General features: G+C 45.6%; 1 protein-coding gene across 2 annotated transcripts in view; it reads right to left on the reverse strand.

Moving 5' to 3' along the window:
* The window catches only part of LOC143368588 (uncharacterized), a 179,421-nt gene that overhangs the window by 23,840 nt on the left and 140,270 nt on the right, over nt 1-15,311 (reverse strand). For both annotated transcript variants that reach the window (XM_076811465.1, XM_076811464.1), the window contains 2 exons: nt 4,625-4,668; nt 2,763-3,170 (listed from right to left, as the gene is read on the reverse strand). In XM_076811465.1, coding sequence (XP_076667580.1) covers nt 2,763-3,170; nt 4,625-4,668 — 452 coding nt within the window. The remainder of the gene's footprint in view (nt 1-2,762; nt 3,171-4,624; nt 4,669-15,311) is intronic.

Here is a 15,311-nt window from a genome sequence, read left to right on the forward strand (position 1 = left end):
AACTCAATATTCCCCGGTTGCTCCGATGAAAAACAAGGTTCGCAAACTACCTAACGAGATAATTGGGCGACTCGATTAGCGGAGACGCACCGTTTACGCGCCGCGCGAGCACATTTTGGGTCATACCTGCGAAGACACCCCCCGCTCGATCTTGCGCAGCAATTTTCATCCGACGGTTTCGACGATTCTGCCCCTCGACTTGGAAATCTTCATTCGCCCGGTCGACAGGCAGTTCGCACGAGACCGTGGATTTAAATAAGGAATGCAATAAAACCGTGACCCGTTTCGTTGCTAAAAGAAACGTCTATAAAGCCACTCGATACCGTAGCGTCTTGTCGCAGGACACGTAGCCGAAAGACAGATAGAGCGCCTTTAAAATGTACGGTCCCCCTCTTAAGACGTTACAAATGGCTTTCCAATCGCGAAACAGCCCTTGGCCTCTGTCGATGCAAAGTACTTTCCGATAGTCCGACGAAACTGGCCCCCCCTATATACTGCGCCGATAAACATTAGACGACGGGGGGTGCTGTCTTCCAGCAGAATGGCCTTTAAGTCGAGTCGCCATCAAACTCACCCTGCACCCCTTCCCACCCCCGCCGCCCTTCCTTTCTGTTTCGTTTTACATTCTCCACGGTGACGGGGCAAGTCGATGAAGCTGTTCCCTGCTCGCTCGGCGGACCGAAACTTCAACATTTCCTGACACAGGCGAGCTCGACGATTACGATCCTGAATGTCGAGGAAGTAATTGCTACTGCAGTGGAATACAGATTCTTGAAGGTCTATTGGAGACGTTCGATATTGTTCGATTTCAGTAACAAGTTGGGTCGGGGAATTTGGTTGGGTGCATTTAATTTTGCTTATGCTTGTTTAAAGGGTTAAAGGGTGGCACAAAGGTAGGTCTTCTTATACGCGACTGGATGGAGCGTGAAGAATTTCAAAGTCGATTTTCTCGAAAATGAAGCGCGGTATCGAAAAATTGTATTCCTCCTTATCGACTTATTTACTTGTTAGAAGTCGAAAAGAAAGAGTAACATTTTTTGATATCACGCTTCCTTTTCGAGAAAATCGAGTTTGAATTTCGTATTTACGTTGCGTCTAGGCGCGCACAGGGAGACCTACCGTAAGGTTAACGTTATCCTGGCGCGGAGCCAGGTGAATCGTAAATAGGGTGGGTGAATAAAGTGAGAGATGGACCAGGGGTAGGTCAGGGTTGTGCCGCCTGCGGGTCAGGGTTTGTCCCGTGAAACCTCACGACGAAACAGTGGTCAAGGCTCTGCTGAATGCTAGCTCAGGAACTGGGTCAGCAGTGTCACGCGTGCAGAACAGTTATTATCGATTCTGCTATTCAATCAGTGGAAATTCCCTGCTCCACGAAACGTAAGTCTCGATAGGGGACCTGAATGCGCAGGTATTAGCGTGGCTCTGCTGATTTTTGGAGAAGTAAAAGTTTCCGCGAATCTGTCGACTATTGGGTGCGAGCATTTACTTAAGGGGTGAGACCACCTGGCCAGGTCAAGAAACACCCCATCTTTGAGAATTTATTTCTGAGTGACACAAACACCTTTATCGATTAAAATTTTTCTTTGAATAATGTATACTATTTTTTCCAAGTTTTCTTGAAAACCAAAGTTAGACGAACACATTTTAATTGTTAAGATTAAACAGTATAACAGGTTTAAAATTGTAATAGTTGTTATCATTCTTAGTGGGAAAATATAAATCATATAAATAAAGGTTTTGTTAAAATTAATTTTATCGTTTAAGTAAAATTCTGTTTGATCTGGCAAATAAATATATGTTATTACTATAATGATTAGTATTCCAATGAGTAAATATATAATTCTAAGAAGTTCGTTTATTTTAATTTTTGAAGGATGATTATTAATTATACTGGTAAAATAATTAATCAGCCGACGTTCCATTTTTTTTCGATTCGTTGGGAAATAACCAAATAGCTACAGTTTGAAGCAAAAAGCTCAGCTTCGTGTGTAAGAAAATGGAGCTTTATTTACGCCAAAGTCAGGTAAAAATGAAGGTCTCGATCTTTATTGAAAGATTTTAATCGAAAAGAGTGTTTTCGTCATTCACAAATAAAGTCCCAAAGACGCGGTATTTCTTGACCGGGCCAAGGCGGTCTAACCGCTTGCCGAGCGTTTAAGAGGTCTTGACTTAAGAGACCGTGTGTTCGGCTGGATAGTCGCGTGGCTTGTGTGAGATTTTACTTAAGGGAGGTACTTAGAGTTTGGAGGTGCACTAGGAGCCCAGGAGCCCTTTCCTAGAGATTTCACCAGAATTCCTCTCTACAGATTCCGTCAGTACTTTCAAGACGTAGATGAACACTGAGCTATCGATATCTACATGCTTCCCACTGCTGCAATTTTCCAGGAGGATTCAATGATTCGCGACAAAATTACATAGCAATTCTCAGCCACCTATGCAGACACAAAGAAGCCCGCGAACTCTGCTCACCAGATGCGGCTGAAGTCCTCCCGCACCGTTCCCATGCACGTCTGCCAGCGTCACGCGCTATGTCTGAGTAATCGTCGAGCTGTACTACTGGAATACCAAGCGCGAGGAGCCTAGCTACATCCCCAAGCAATAATAATTACAAACGAAGACGGAACAGAAAGTTTGCACAATTTCCACTGGCATCCAAAGGTGTCACTACTCTCCCAAGAAGATCCCCACCTTCTCAACATCCCCAAGGAACTAAAGCTCGCTGCACAATGCTCGGCGAACAATAAGAATCGGAAAGCACGAACCTCCGGGTCGTACTTGTCGACCTGCTCGTCGGTGATCGCCTCGTTGGAGGCGACATCCTCGTCGGACTCGTTGACGGTGATCACCTCGTGCGAGTCGAAGTTCTTGGCGGCGGTGGGCCCCTCGTCGAGCACGCCAGCCCCAGCTGCCGTCGACACGTCCGAATTCTTAGTGTCGTCCCTCGACATCGCCTCGTGCGACTCGGCGACGGCCTTCAGCTCGTCCTCGTACTCGTCCTCGGCCTCCTCCACGCCCTCGTAATCCACCTCCACCTCCGCCTCCTGCTGCCGCCCGCTCCCGGACGGCTCGACCCGCTCCCGTTCACCCTGCGGCCGAGAAGCATGTCCTCGACCGACCTGGTCGCCATGGCTGCTCGCCGTGGTCGTTCTCACCCCCCAGTAGCCGGCAGGCTGCAAAAAATCGATCACTGCCACTTTGGCGCGCGATGAATTCATTTACGAGTATACCTAATTATCGTTAGACGTCCCACTGACGGAGGCTCAAACGCCACCTCGAGGGGGGGGGCGGATTCTACAGCGGAGGACGTTGGCCTGCGCGCGGTGGATGCGTTCGCTCCGTGTGTTTTTCGGTGAAAGAGGGGAACGCAAGTTTCCGTGGCGTACACGCTGGGGGGCATTGTTTGGGTTAACAGAGAGCAGGATGTTTACGATTCTGTTTAATTATCTCTACGTGTATTAACGCTGAATTCTGGGTGCCCGCGAGGTTTGAATGGCCGCGATTTTAAATCTTTATTAAAAACAGCCAAGTGGACCAAGCTTCGTTGCCGCTTTCAAATAAACAATGGGCCGCTCATTACCAGGTTACTCAACCGATTAATCATTTAATTCGACCTCATTGCCGATCCTGTGTACGAATTGCTCCAATTTCCACGATTGTTTCGGCTTCATTTCACGCGGGCCCGGCCCCCTTTCTATCAATCCGGGATCCTCCCCGGGGGGTCGCCACATTTCCCGGATAAAAACCGGCCGGCCGTTGTTCGGAAACGTTATTGCGCGGCCCGGTCGCCGATATATCGGCGCGCAGTTAAACAGGGCAACGATGTTAGAGCTCGCGTCGATCCCGATGTCCACCGGCGTTCGTTCGATTAACATTTGACTCTTTTCGTTTCGCCGGAGATTCGTTTAATTTGTTTGCCCGCCGCGGGGGCGTGTTGTAAATTTAATTGTCTCGCGCGGCCGTTCCGGCGCATTTATTAAGGCCGTTCTTGTTGCGGAACGCTTAAATTGATATTCGTCTGTTACACGCGAGCCGGGAATATTTGTTTAAAATGCGCGAGGTAATGGGGGAACGGAGGCAAGTTCGTCTGTTCATTCACGGTTTATCGATAACCAATTGCTGGTGACAATTACGGGGAATTTAATTGCTGGAAAATACATGCTGCCGGAGCAATTAGATCCAACGGCGCAGCGAACATTTCCGTTGTAAAACTCCGCGCAGCGCGAACAGCACACGTCACCCCTTTTTTTTTTGCGAAATATGCCACGCGTGAAATCGATAATATCAAACGTAACATTCCTCCGAGACGCACGAGGGAAACGTCGCTGATCTGTGTCGGATGCAAGCGTCCCGTAATTACGCGTCCGGGCGAAATTGCTGGGGCTCTTGTCGCGCGGGGACGCTGGTCCGCGTAACAAAGCGAATTCCCTGCTTCGCGGGGGCTTGTCACGGTTTTGGGGGAGGGGGGCAAAAAGAGCCAGGGGTAGCGGTGGTAAGAAACGATTTACGGTACATTCGGGGCACGTTCCCTGTACACCGTAGTTTCCTATTTGGCAGAGGTACAAATATTAGTCGGACCCTCGTCTCGACGGTGGAACGGCACCGATTAGGATTCTGTAATACTTACCGGTGCGGCTCGTAACGTCGTTTCCTGCGCCCTGCTTCCTGCCTCTGCAACCAAAAACGAGAAACAATCCGTTAGCTACGATTCGCCACGCGCTGCTGTCGATTCTGTTGGGTGCAGGGGACATTTTATGGAAGGGAATAGGAGGGAGGTTAAAAATGTAAGAGAGAGCGTTGTAGGCGCATGCAACGTAGCCAATTCGTGCTCAGACATTGGCTTTTGATTAAAAGGTAACAGTCTGATGATAGGCCAAAAATCGTAGGATAATTTTGGAGGTGATTTTAAAGAAATTTATAAACTTTAAAAATCTAGGTAACATAAGGCTCTTATGATATGTATAGATAAGAAAAACATTCTTTCTAAGGAAAGAAAGCCATTAAGTGACTAACTAATATGCATGTATAAATGGCAGAGAATACTAAGTAATGTAAATATTGAATAAATTATCTTTAATTTATTTGCAAATTCATAATGTTCCATACTGTTTTTTTTAGAACTTCTGTCCATTCCATGCTTCGTGTATTACCGAGCAACATTTTGCTTCTTCTATATTTTTTATTGCGTAATAAACGAAATTCATAATTATTGCTGGTGGTTTCACTTCAAATAGACCAATTTAACAGTATCGTGCGTTCAATATGTGTACCGCTGCATTTCATATATAAACAATATTGGCATTTCCCTCTGGTTCTAAACTTACTGCCAGGGGTTGTATCATAAAAACCTTATGTTACATTTTTAATAAATTGCATTAATTTCTTTAAAATCACCTCCGAAGTTATCCTACCATTTTTGGCTTGTCATCGTGGCGTTGCCCCTTAATTGACGAGACACAGGAGAATCTTTTTCTTAAAATCATTTTAGGCTTATGCCAGACTATTCCCGAACATTCCTAACCCTCTTGAAACTCGGCGACTCTCGCTGTTGCTCTAATTTGCTCCAGATCCTTTCAAGAGACATCGAAACACGAGACTACCTGTGGAAAAATCGCTGCGAGAAGCAGAGGGGGAATTGGACCGGAAGATGGAGGGCGAAAACGCGACCGTGTCAAAGGGGACACAAACTGCGAGCGCAAAGTGGGATGGAGCAGAGATATTTCAGAAAACTTCTCGCCGAAGAGCAGGGTTTTTTTTTGCGTCTGCTTTTGACCGCGAAAGCAACCTATTCCCCGGATCCACCTCGCCATCGTAATTACGTTTGGGATTATTAGAGATCTCGCGTTGCCATTCCAACCCTTCCCTCCCCTTTCCAACGAAACTCGAAACTCTAATTATCCATTCGCGTTCGTTTCGAGAGCGACCCCCGCCCGGTCGCCTGCTCTTCTACCCCCCGTCCGATTTTCGAAAGTGGCAGACTTGGTCAAACAGTCCCGAGTCAGCTGGCAGCCATTTAAGTAGCTCGATTGCAAGGTACACCGTCCACGGTGTGTTTATTTAACGCAATTACCATTCGCGCAGATATTTACCGACCCACTTGGTGCATGGCCGAGCGGGTCCTGAGTGGGCAACTCGTAAGTCGACGATAAAGGGTGGCTCGCACCCCTGCGCTGGGTCGAATCGCCAGGCACTCGGCTGAATGCCTGCACGGATCGCTGCAGTAGTCGAGGAAGATCGCTCGGGGTACCCGGGATTCCATGGAAATAAATTTGTCGGGAAGCTGAGGGATGCGGGAGGGGTGGAGGTCCAAGGGCTCCTCCGACAGCAGCCGTCGCATGGACGCACGGGGAGTTCCATTCGCTTCCATCGACTTTCCAGTTGGATTGCGATCGACGAGCGGGTCGGCGAGTTCCTCGCGGAATCTGGGCAAATCATATTCCCACGGAATTCATTGGATTTCGGTGGCGCGGAATTTTTAAGCGGGTCGCGTCGCCGTCAAAGCCCCGTTGAATTAAAATTCTTACCGGTACGTGCGATGTAGCTAGCCGCTGGGATCATAGTTTACACGCGCACGTTTTTAATTTATAATCCGGGATCGATGCGACGTGCACGATTTACATTCCGACGGAATTTTTTTGGAATATCCAGGATCCTGGGACGTTGCGTGCCTTGGAATGTTTTACGTTCGCGATGTAACGCTCGATTCCAACGTCGCCGTCGATGACGGTGAATAATAAAATCCAAATGCACGAGTGGGAGCTCGATCGAGTCGCCTTCGCCTCTTGATATTCATTGGGGTGGTTTCGGAGGGAAGTATAAGCACGCAGGATATTCATTCGCTGTTGAAGTTAATACTGATGATATACTAATGATGTATGAAGATACTCGGAGGTTAATGCAAACAAATTGTATTTGGATTAAGTACTAAAAAGCAGTGTGGTTTTTCTGTAGTATTCGCAAGTGTGCAATTTAATACGCGAGGGGGCAGCTTTTTCCGTAATTCTTTCTCTTCCCTTTCTGTTCCACTCGTCCCTTTAGTTTTTATAAATCTACAAGGCAAGCACGCTGTAATCCCCCGTACCTGGAATAAAAATACAGAAGCTACCTATGCTTTAGAGCCCACTGTGCACAGATTCAGTGGGGATTTGAAAGCCACTCTTCTACATATTAAAGGACATCTAAAAAATATTCAGAGGTACTGCGCAGATGGATAATGAAACTCCTTGATATTCACAAGTCCCCTTCGCTTCTTCAAATATATTTCAGGTGAAAATTACGTGGGCTCAAGCGTCCTACATGCTTTTCAATGTCCTTCCTCTGCACCCCCATCCCCAACAGTCAGTGGACGCGAGCTATCGATATTTTCAACCCCATAGTATAACAAGACCTCAAAGGAACGCGACTTCCTCCCGTTCCTCCGCAAGCTATCCATCTCCGCAGCGATCCACCCTCTCCCTTCGACCACCAAAGCCCCGAAGCGGCCCAGAATCCACGAAGGGCTGCAATCCCGGCTTCAGTGGTCCGCGTTAAGCCGGGTCTAGACCTGCATGAGTATGCGCTGAGCAGGCTGAGCGTGCACGAATATTCTGATGTGGACGGGTGAAACGGTAGCCAGGACCGCGTGCTTCTACGTCAGAAAGGGTGAGCGTGAACGCATATGCTAGTGTGGACGTGTGATACGTGGTGACTCGGCGCATGCGACCCGACTCGCGAATGCCGGCGAAGGCACATGGCCTGAGCCGACTGTTGCACAGTGGGGAAATTTCGCGATTTTATGGCCAAAACCACAAGAATAAATTTTTCAATTCGACAAAATAAATGCAAATGTCAATTTTATTGAAGAACTAATGTGAGTATCAAATGCCACCGATTTTACTGTTAAATGTTTTAATACAAAGCTCGTACAGACTCGCAAATGTTTATATTCATGCGAGGTTAGACCGAGCGCAAAGAATTAATCCAGATTTGTAAATAATACAAAAATCTTTATGGGTCGTAATTTTTGTAAGTGTTATTTTTTTTATTTTTAATGTTATTCCAACCGTTTCAAGATTCGAAACCCATAAAATTCGGTGAAGCACTGCGGGGAGTTGTCCTCGCCACGGGTTACCAGGTGGCACCTCTTTGATAGGCGTCGCTGGAGAATCACCCTGTATTGGTAAACAGGATGACTCGGAGGGTTGAGCTGTTGTTTATTTAGCTAATCACACCATCCTTACGACTGAAATGCGGAGTGGGCTAAACTAAGCACAGAAGTTGGCGAAGAAAGACACAATGGCACCTTTCGACCCCTCCGCATGCGTCATTCGTGCGCGCTCAGCCTGCTCAGCGTATACGCATTCAGGTCTGGAGCCGGCTTTATTAAAGGTCCATGGAAGAAGAATTACAACGTGCGGGGCGGCGTCATCGATCGCGGACGATAAAACTCGTCGTAATTGCGGTATAATGGGGTCGGGGCGAGTAACAAAGGTACGGAACACCGACAAAGGGTGTAATTGCCTGCCGCGGGTAATGATGTCTCCCGACGGGGACCGCATCAATTAAACATTTTAATCACACGCTAACGAGGAAGCGGAACGAGGTAACGGCACGGCCGCGCGCCGTCCAGCAATAATTTCCCACGAGCCGATGGGAAAACTGCGTCGATGCATTGTGTCGTCTGTATCGATGCACGTCCAGCTATACCTCCGATGCATTAATCACTGCACTTTCAACGGAACACGCGGCTCCGCGCAGCTGCAGTTAACAGTTGTCAGCCCCCTGGCAGCGACCGGATCGCCTTCGGTTTCGAACTCAAACTCTCATCGTGACAACACACCATTCTACTTGAAGCATCGTTCACTACTTGTTTTACAACTAATTTGAGGACCTTGCGGCAGGAGGAGTGCAGTTCCATCTTTACAAATTAGACGAAACTGTTTATAAAATTATTGCTCTGACTTAACATTACGCAGAGAAGGCTAAATGGAAAATATATTTTTTCACACGATAAGTAGTAGCTATTTAGTTGATAAGTTTTTATTCCTATTTCTGGCGAAAAAATATTCTATAATAAAAATATTAATATTAGTATTAATATTTTATTTGTATTATTTATATTATAATATAATTATATTATAATATTTATAATATTATAATTATATTATAATTATAAATTATATTATAATATTATTTATATTATAATATTTTATTTATATTATTTATATTATATTATATTATTAATATTAGTATTAATATTTCTATTTTTATTATATTCGCAATGAATCACGTCATAACTCAGAAAACTGTCAAAAATAGGGCCCCGATGAATGAAATTGTTTAAATGTGCACGAAACTATTGTCAGTTACTGTTACCAAAATGGAACTGTGGCACGGTTCGATTCAAAGTCGCAGTCGCCTGGAATTTAACGATTTTTGCAACGTTGTTCGACGATATAATAACGCATCGGCGGACGGGGTGCGGCGATATTTCCATCATCAGTTTCCTGGCGCGTTTATGAGTTTCGACTGGGGAGTAAAAAGGAAGCTCGCGCTTTATTGCCGCGTTTTTCGAGTGTCGCCATGGTAGGTACTCGGTGAAAAAACCGCTCGTAAGAGACAGGAACGTGGAAGTAGAGGTCGTTCCTCGGATCGCTCTAAAAGAATTGAGAATATAATTGCAACGGTGCCACAGTGGTCGGAAATCCGCATATCAAGGAAAAAATATGATAGCATCAATGTGAAACCTTCAATTTCTACAAAACTGGGTATTCCGGGGTTTTTGAGGTCGCTGATTACAAATCTGAAGTCAAAATTGCCTAAAACAAAATGGCTAGTCCAAAGTGAAACAATAATCCGCGTTAATGGTGTTTTGAGAGGTATACGGAAATGTGAGGAACTTAAAGTTGGAGACGTTTCGTAATAAAAATAATATTGATAGTTTTGTGATTTGTGAAAAATATATTTCAAATTCAAATATAATACGAAAAAGGAATATAATTATGCACATGTAATTATAGTTTTGGAATAATTTGGTGTAACTAGTTTTTTGTAGATGTACATGTAGAAGACATATAAAAGTCAACACCCCCACTGAACGGGACCTCGCGCTAAAAGTGAACACCTTGCGCGTGGACAGTCTTCGGCGTTCGGGTTTACGTCTTACGCCTGACCAACGCCGCCTTGACATGCTTTTGGAAGAAAAGGGACTTTTCTTTAAAACAAGATATTTATACATTCTGCATAAACGTATTTTCGCTTGTCTAATGACGATCAGTTAACAATTATCCGCAGTAAGTGAAGCTGCAATCGCCCAACAATAGCTGTACAGTTCGAACCGAAAGTCTTATAACCATTATATTTTGTATTATTATTACTATTGTATGACTGTGGATCACGGAACGTCATTGAGTGTTGGAAAATCGGCCGCTTTTCGGTGGTGGTTTTTATAATGAAATAAACATTTAACGTTTCCGAATATCTGGGGGTGTAAAATGTTGTTGTTTGTTTATTTCATTTGTTGACATAAATATTTTGCAGTGAAGTTGGCGGCTTCAGAATTGCTGGTGGTTCAAATTTCGCACGACTGGATGATCGGAAATAAAAAAACCAAACATATTTCTAATTCGCAGGAGTATGGTTTCTCGATTTCCACAAAATAACAATTTCGAACCAGAATATATTTGTTAATTAAGATATTTATGGTTAGCGAGACAGCCATACTCCTGCAAATTAAAAATATGATTGGTTTTTATGTTTCCGATGATCTAGTCGTCCGAAATTTCAACCGCCAGCAATTCTGAAAACGCCAACTTCACTGCGAGATATTTAAGCAAACGAGTAAAATAAACAAACAACAAAGACTTTTTCTTGTATTTCAAGAGTGGCACAATATAATCCCCGAAGTTCGAAAACGTTGAGCGCGCGTTTCATTATAAAAACCATCACCGAAAAGTGGCGGATTTTTCGACCGAGACAGTAGAATGTGCCCTTAACATTCAAGAAATGAAATTTTTGCATTTCAAACCACTGTGCGGTGTGTCAAACGCGAGAATGATGGTGCAGAAGAATGTTCCCTACGCTTCTCGCGGCCCAAAGTGTTCTCGCAGCGACTGTTTAGTAAAAAATTTTCGAATCTTTTCACTCGCACACAGGGAGCAGCGGACCGCGCGCAATTTCCTTTCAAATTCTCGCGAATCTGCCCTTCCACTAATACTGCGAACGACGATCGACCCCTGGTTGCTCCATTTAAAGAAGGAGCGATTAACGACGGCGGCTGCCAATTGAGCCCGTGCCAGGGGATCGATCAGGAATTAATATCGACGGGGCCTCGCTCGATTTCACTTGAGTGGCCTACTAATTGTAGGTCCGGCCTGGATCCCCAGCAAAGAAACCGTGATTTATTAAACCTAGCCGGGAGGGACACCGCTGATTTAGCGGGTTAATTGAAATGCAAACGGGGAACCGGAGCAACGAGGGATGCCTCCCCGTTGCCGGCATTCCACCCACTGACGCACCGCAAACTGTTTCGCAATAAAACCGTCAGTGCTCCACATAGGTTCCAACTGAATCCCAAACGTTCCCAGTTTTTCAATTGAAAGCGCAAGGAAGTGTTAATATCTCCCTCTGTATGGTATCACAGTTTTCCGCAATAGCTGCCGGTGGAAGGGGCCTGGAGCTGGGAACACGTTCCCGTGTATCAGGCACGACTCCATCGGTTTAAATAAACACGCTCGTTGAAAGGCAGCCTGTAATCCGCGACAGCGGTGGTAAAAGACTTATCGGTCTGAATATTGGCCAACGCGCAGCGGTTTTTCCGATACTACACCCCGTCTCCCCCTGGCCGGCCCACCCTCTTGGCCCGTTCTTTCGCTGAACCGCGCGCAATCCGCCGGTGCAGATTGCGCTGGCTGCGCCCGATGAAAGGGACTCCACGTGGCTGGGGATCGATTAGCGCACGCCCAGCGGGCACGGTAAAAGCCCTGGATTAAATGAACTTCGAAACGCGATACGACATTCACGCAACCGCGAGAGAGACTTTCGGGGCCAGACGCGGTGGCACGCGATTTATCGCGGGTCCGGGGGCTTCGAAAAGCGCGGCCCGATCGATCCGCGGGTGTCCTGGAACCTCGCGAGCCCGGCGTCGAGTCGATCAGCTGAATTCCGATTGATACGGGGCGCATCAAACCCGCGATTTCATTGAAAACAACCACTCTTTTCTCGCCGCGGGGCTTTGCCGGCAATTTATACGTTTCGCCTGCCCAATTCACGAGTAGGTATTCTATGGGATAAATGATGTTCAGCGATGCTCGCAGAAACGCCCCCGCTGATAAATAACGAATCCTCCGTGGACAGAGTGTGGAGAAGAGAGGGATGATCAGTCGAGGGGATGAAAGAGTATTGGACGAGAGGAGCATCTGAGGGGTTGTCAGTTAACCTCTCGATTAATTCAACGATCGTGGGGAGCCTCTAATTTCGAGTATTGTGCTGCGGGATCTGGAAGCGTGCTTGAAACAGGTCAGAGAGCGATCTGTTATTCTGCGGTGGTTAAGATCGAAACGTAGCTCACATGCGTAGCGGGCTTTCTGTGACCAGCGCCGATTCCAGACGCGTGTCCACATCGATTGGACCTATAATCCTTCACGGGGGATTAATAGCACGGTCCTTCAGGTGATGTCAAGGATGTAGGCTTGCGTGTCCGGGTATCGATCCTCCTAATCAGAGCGTGCCAGATGAATCATCTCCGCTCCCTGTACACGGACATCTGATCGCCAAGGATCAAGGGGCTTTTCGGATAGCTGGAGGGGGTACAGGGCGTTTCAAATTATAGTGGAATTCGTAAAACGTTTGGTCGATCATCTTTGACACTGGCCTGCGCTGATAATCTGACCGGTATTCGAATTTTCACAAAAAAATGTAATTAAAATAGAAAATAAATATTTGCACTTATTTAAAAATTTTTTTTTTTAATATTTATGGAATTACAAAAATATAACAAAATAAGACATACTCTATCTGTACGAAACCAAATAAATAAAAAAAACTAAAATAACTAAAATCCGTACTATATATAGATTATAAATCTTTATTTCATTTAGTATACTTCTTTCGAAAATATGAACTCAGGAAGATTAGTTTTACAGTAAACTGTTAGCTACTACAATATGCTTGTGTCCGAGGCGATTTCAAGTAAAAATGTTATCGTTTTTAATTAAATAATTTATTCCAAAGGGAAAGCGGTTCTGAAATTTAAAAAAAAAACGGTTTTCTATACTAGAATTAATATGTAAAAGTACATATACTAGAATTAATATGTAAAAGTACATATACTAGAATTAATATGTAAAAGTAAATATTAATTCTAGTATAGAAAACCGTTTTTTTTTTAAATTTAAGAATCGCTTTTCGAATTTTACAAGTTTATAAAAAAATTAAAATGTACCTTTACATATTAATTCTAGTATATGTACTTTTACATATTAATTCTAGTATAGAAAACCTTTTTTTTAACATTTAAGAATCGCTTTTCGAATTTTACAAGTTTATAAAAAAATCGGTTTTTAAACCCGATTTTTAAAAACCAACAAACCCTATGTATTACATATACAAGGATTATGAGGCATTGAGAGCAAAAACGGATAAGTGAAAATCTCGACGATTTCCATTATTATAAGCCGAACCCTCAGAAAAACCTTGTTACACTTATGGGACGAGCCAATACGTTACGAGGAAGATTCATCCTTTGATCTCCTAACAAGCAGGCCGCGCTCGCTGTCCCATTTATCCAGCCAGTTCGAAGCGTCGCAAGCGAGGGAAAGTTGAACGCAAATACGCGTGGCAAAGTTCGGAACGGGAGCGGGGCGGAGATCCCTGAAACAAAGGGATTCCCCATCGATCCCAGGGCACCGTTAAATCTCCCTATAATTCAGCCTGTCCAGAGTTCGGCCAACTAATTAAATTCAATTGGAACCGGTGTTCCCGAGCGTCTTATTACTCCCGCGCGGGAGTCGATCAGTTGGCGGGACGATAATTCGTTTTGGAATCGGGTCCGTGGCTCGAGGACCCTTTGTCCCCGCCAGCGGTGACTAATCGACGGATTACGGACGGAATCGGCGAGAGGGATCGCTTCCGACCGGAAGGATGCCACCGAACTCGCAGCTTGTTTCCATAAAACCGTGTCCCTCCCTCTGGACCCAGCTTTTGTCCTCTCCGCTATGCATTGCAAAGCAGCCTTGATCCCGGAGCAACTGCCTGTATTCGGCACATGCAGATCTCCGTGACGATTTCTTGCGCGATCGTTTCCGTAGATTCCGAACTTTTCCGTGAAACTCGGCGATAGCTTTCCGGGGGAGTTTGGCGAGTTATCCAGCAGCTTCTTCTTAAGTACTTTATATTCATAATATCTCCATGGTCCTTGTAGACCCACCCTCTCGCACCCCTGGTTCTTTAAACCTGTGGCTTCTTTGTAATTCTAATCATCCACTCCCCGAGGACATGCTTTTAATTATGACCCTCCTTGATACATTTCGAAACTTCCTTATTCTTGGCGGCACCTTTGTTCTCTCTCCCTTCGTCAAATGCGTTACAGCCCTCAGAAATTTCGCAGCAGTTCTTCCTCGCGCTGCCGGAAGTCATTCTTTTAATTACCTTCTCCTTCCATGGACTTTCGATTGTCCCCGCTGCTATTTACCCAAGTTCTCCATCGAGGCCTACTTCCTTCTCCTTATATTTCAGAAGAATTTTACAGAGGCACCCTCGTGTCGTTCCGACACCTTGCTCCCAATTCTCTGCCACGCGTCTCGCAATCGAGGGCTTCAAGCGCGAGCTTCCCCACGCATTCCCAACTATTACACCGAGCTGTTGCTTCCCGCCAGCTCTCCAAGCTTTCCACGAGGGAAAGCACCTAGCCTGGCGGAGCGGGAAACATTCTGCCGGCTCACTTTCCGGCTGGAACTCCTCGGGAATAATTTGACATCGAGGGGCAGCGTCGTCTCGACCGCGCCCTCGAGAAGCCCTCCGTCGTTTCTGAGGGACAAGTGAGCACCGTCCCGTTTGCAGTTCCCTTATTTACCGGGGATACTGTAAATACGTGCATCGAGGCACTTTGTTTGCTTCGTCGCAGAGAGCACTCTGCTGAACAGAGAGATCGTAGATCTCGCAGAATTCAAAAGAAAATAGATGAGCTTCGCTGTCCGCTCAGCTGCTCCGGGCAAACATAGGGATATCCGTCCAGGTAAGGTTAGAATGATTGTCTAAGGGCCAAAGAAACTTCTGCCACCCTCGAGGAATCGATAAAGGGGAGTCTAAAATTTATAGCTCGGATGAGGGTCTCAGCG

Source organism: Andrena cerasifolii, chromosome 4 (assembly GCF_050908995.1).
Source record: "Andrena cerasifolii isolate SP2316 chromosome 4, iyAndCera1_principal, whole genome shotgun sequence".
In the NCBI taxonomy this organism is placed as follows: Eukaryota; Metazoa; Arthropoda; class Insecta; order Hymenoptera; family Andrenidae; genus Andrena; species Andrena cerasifolii.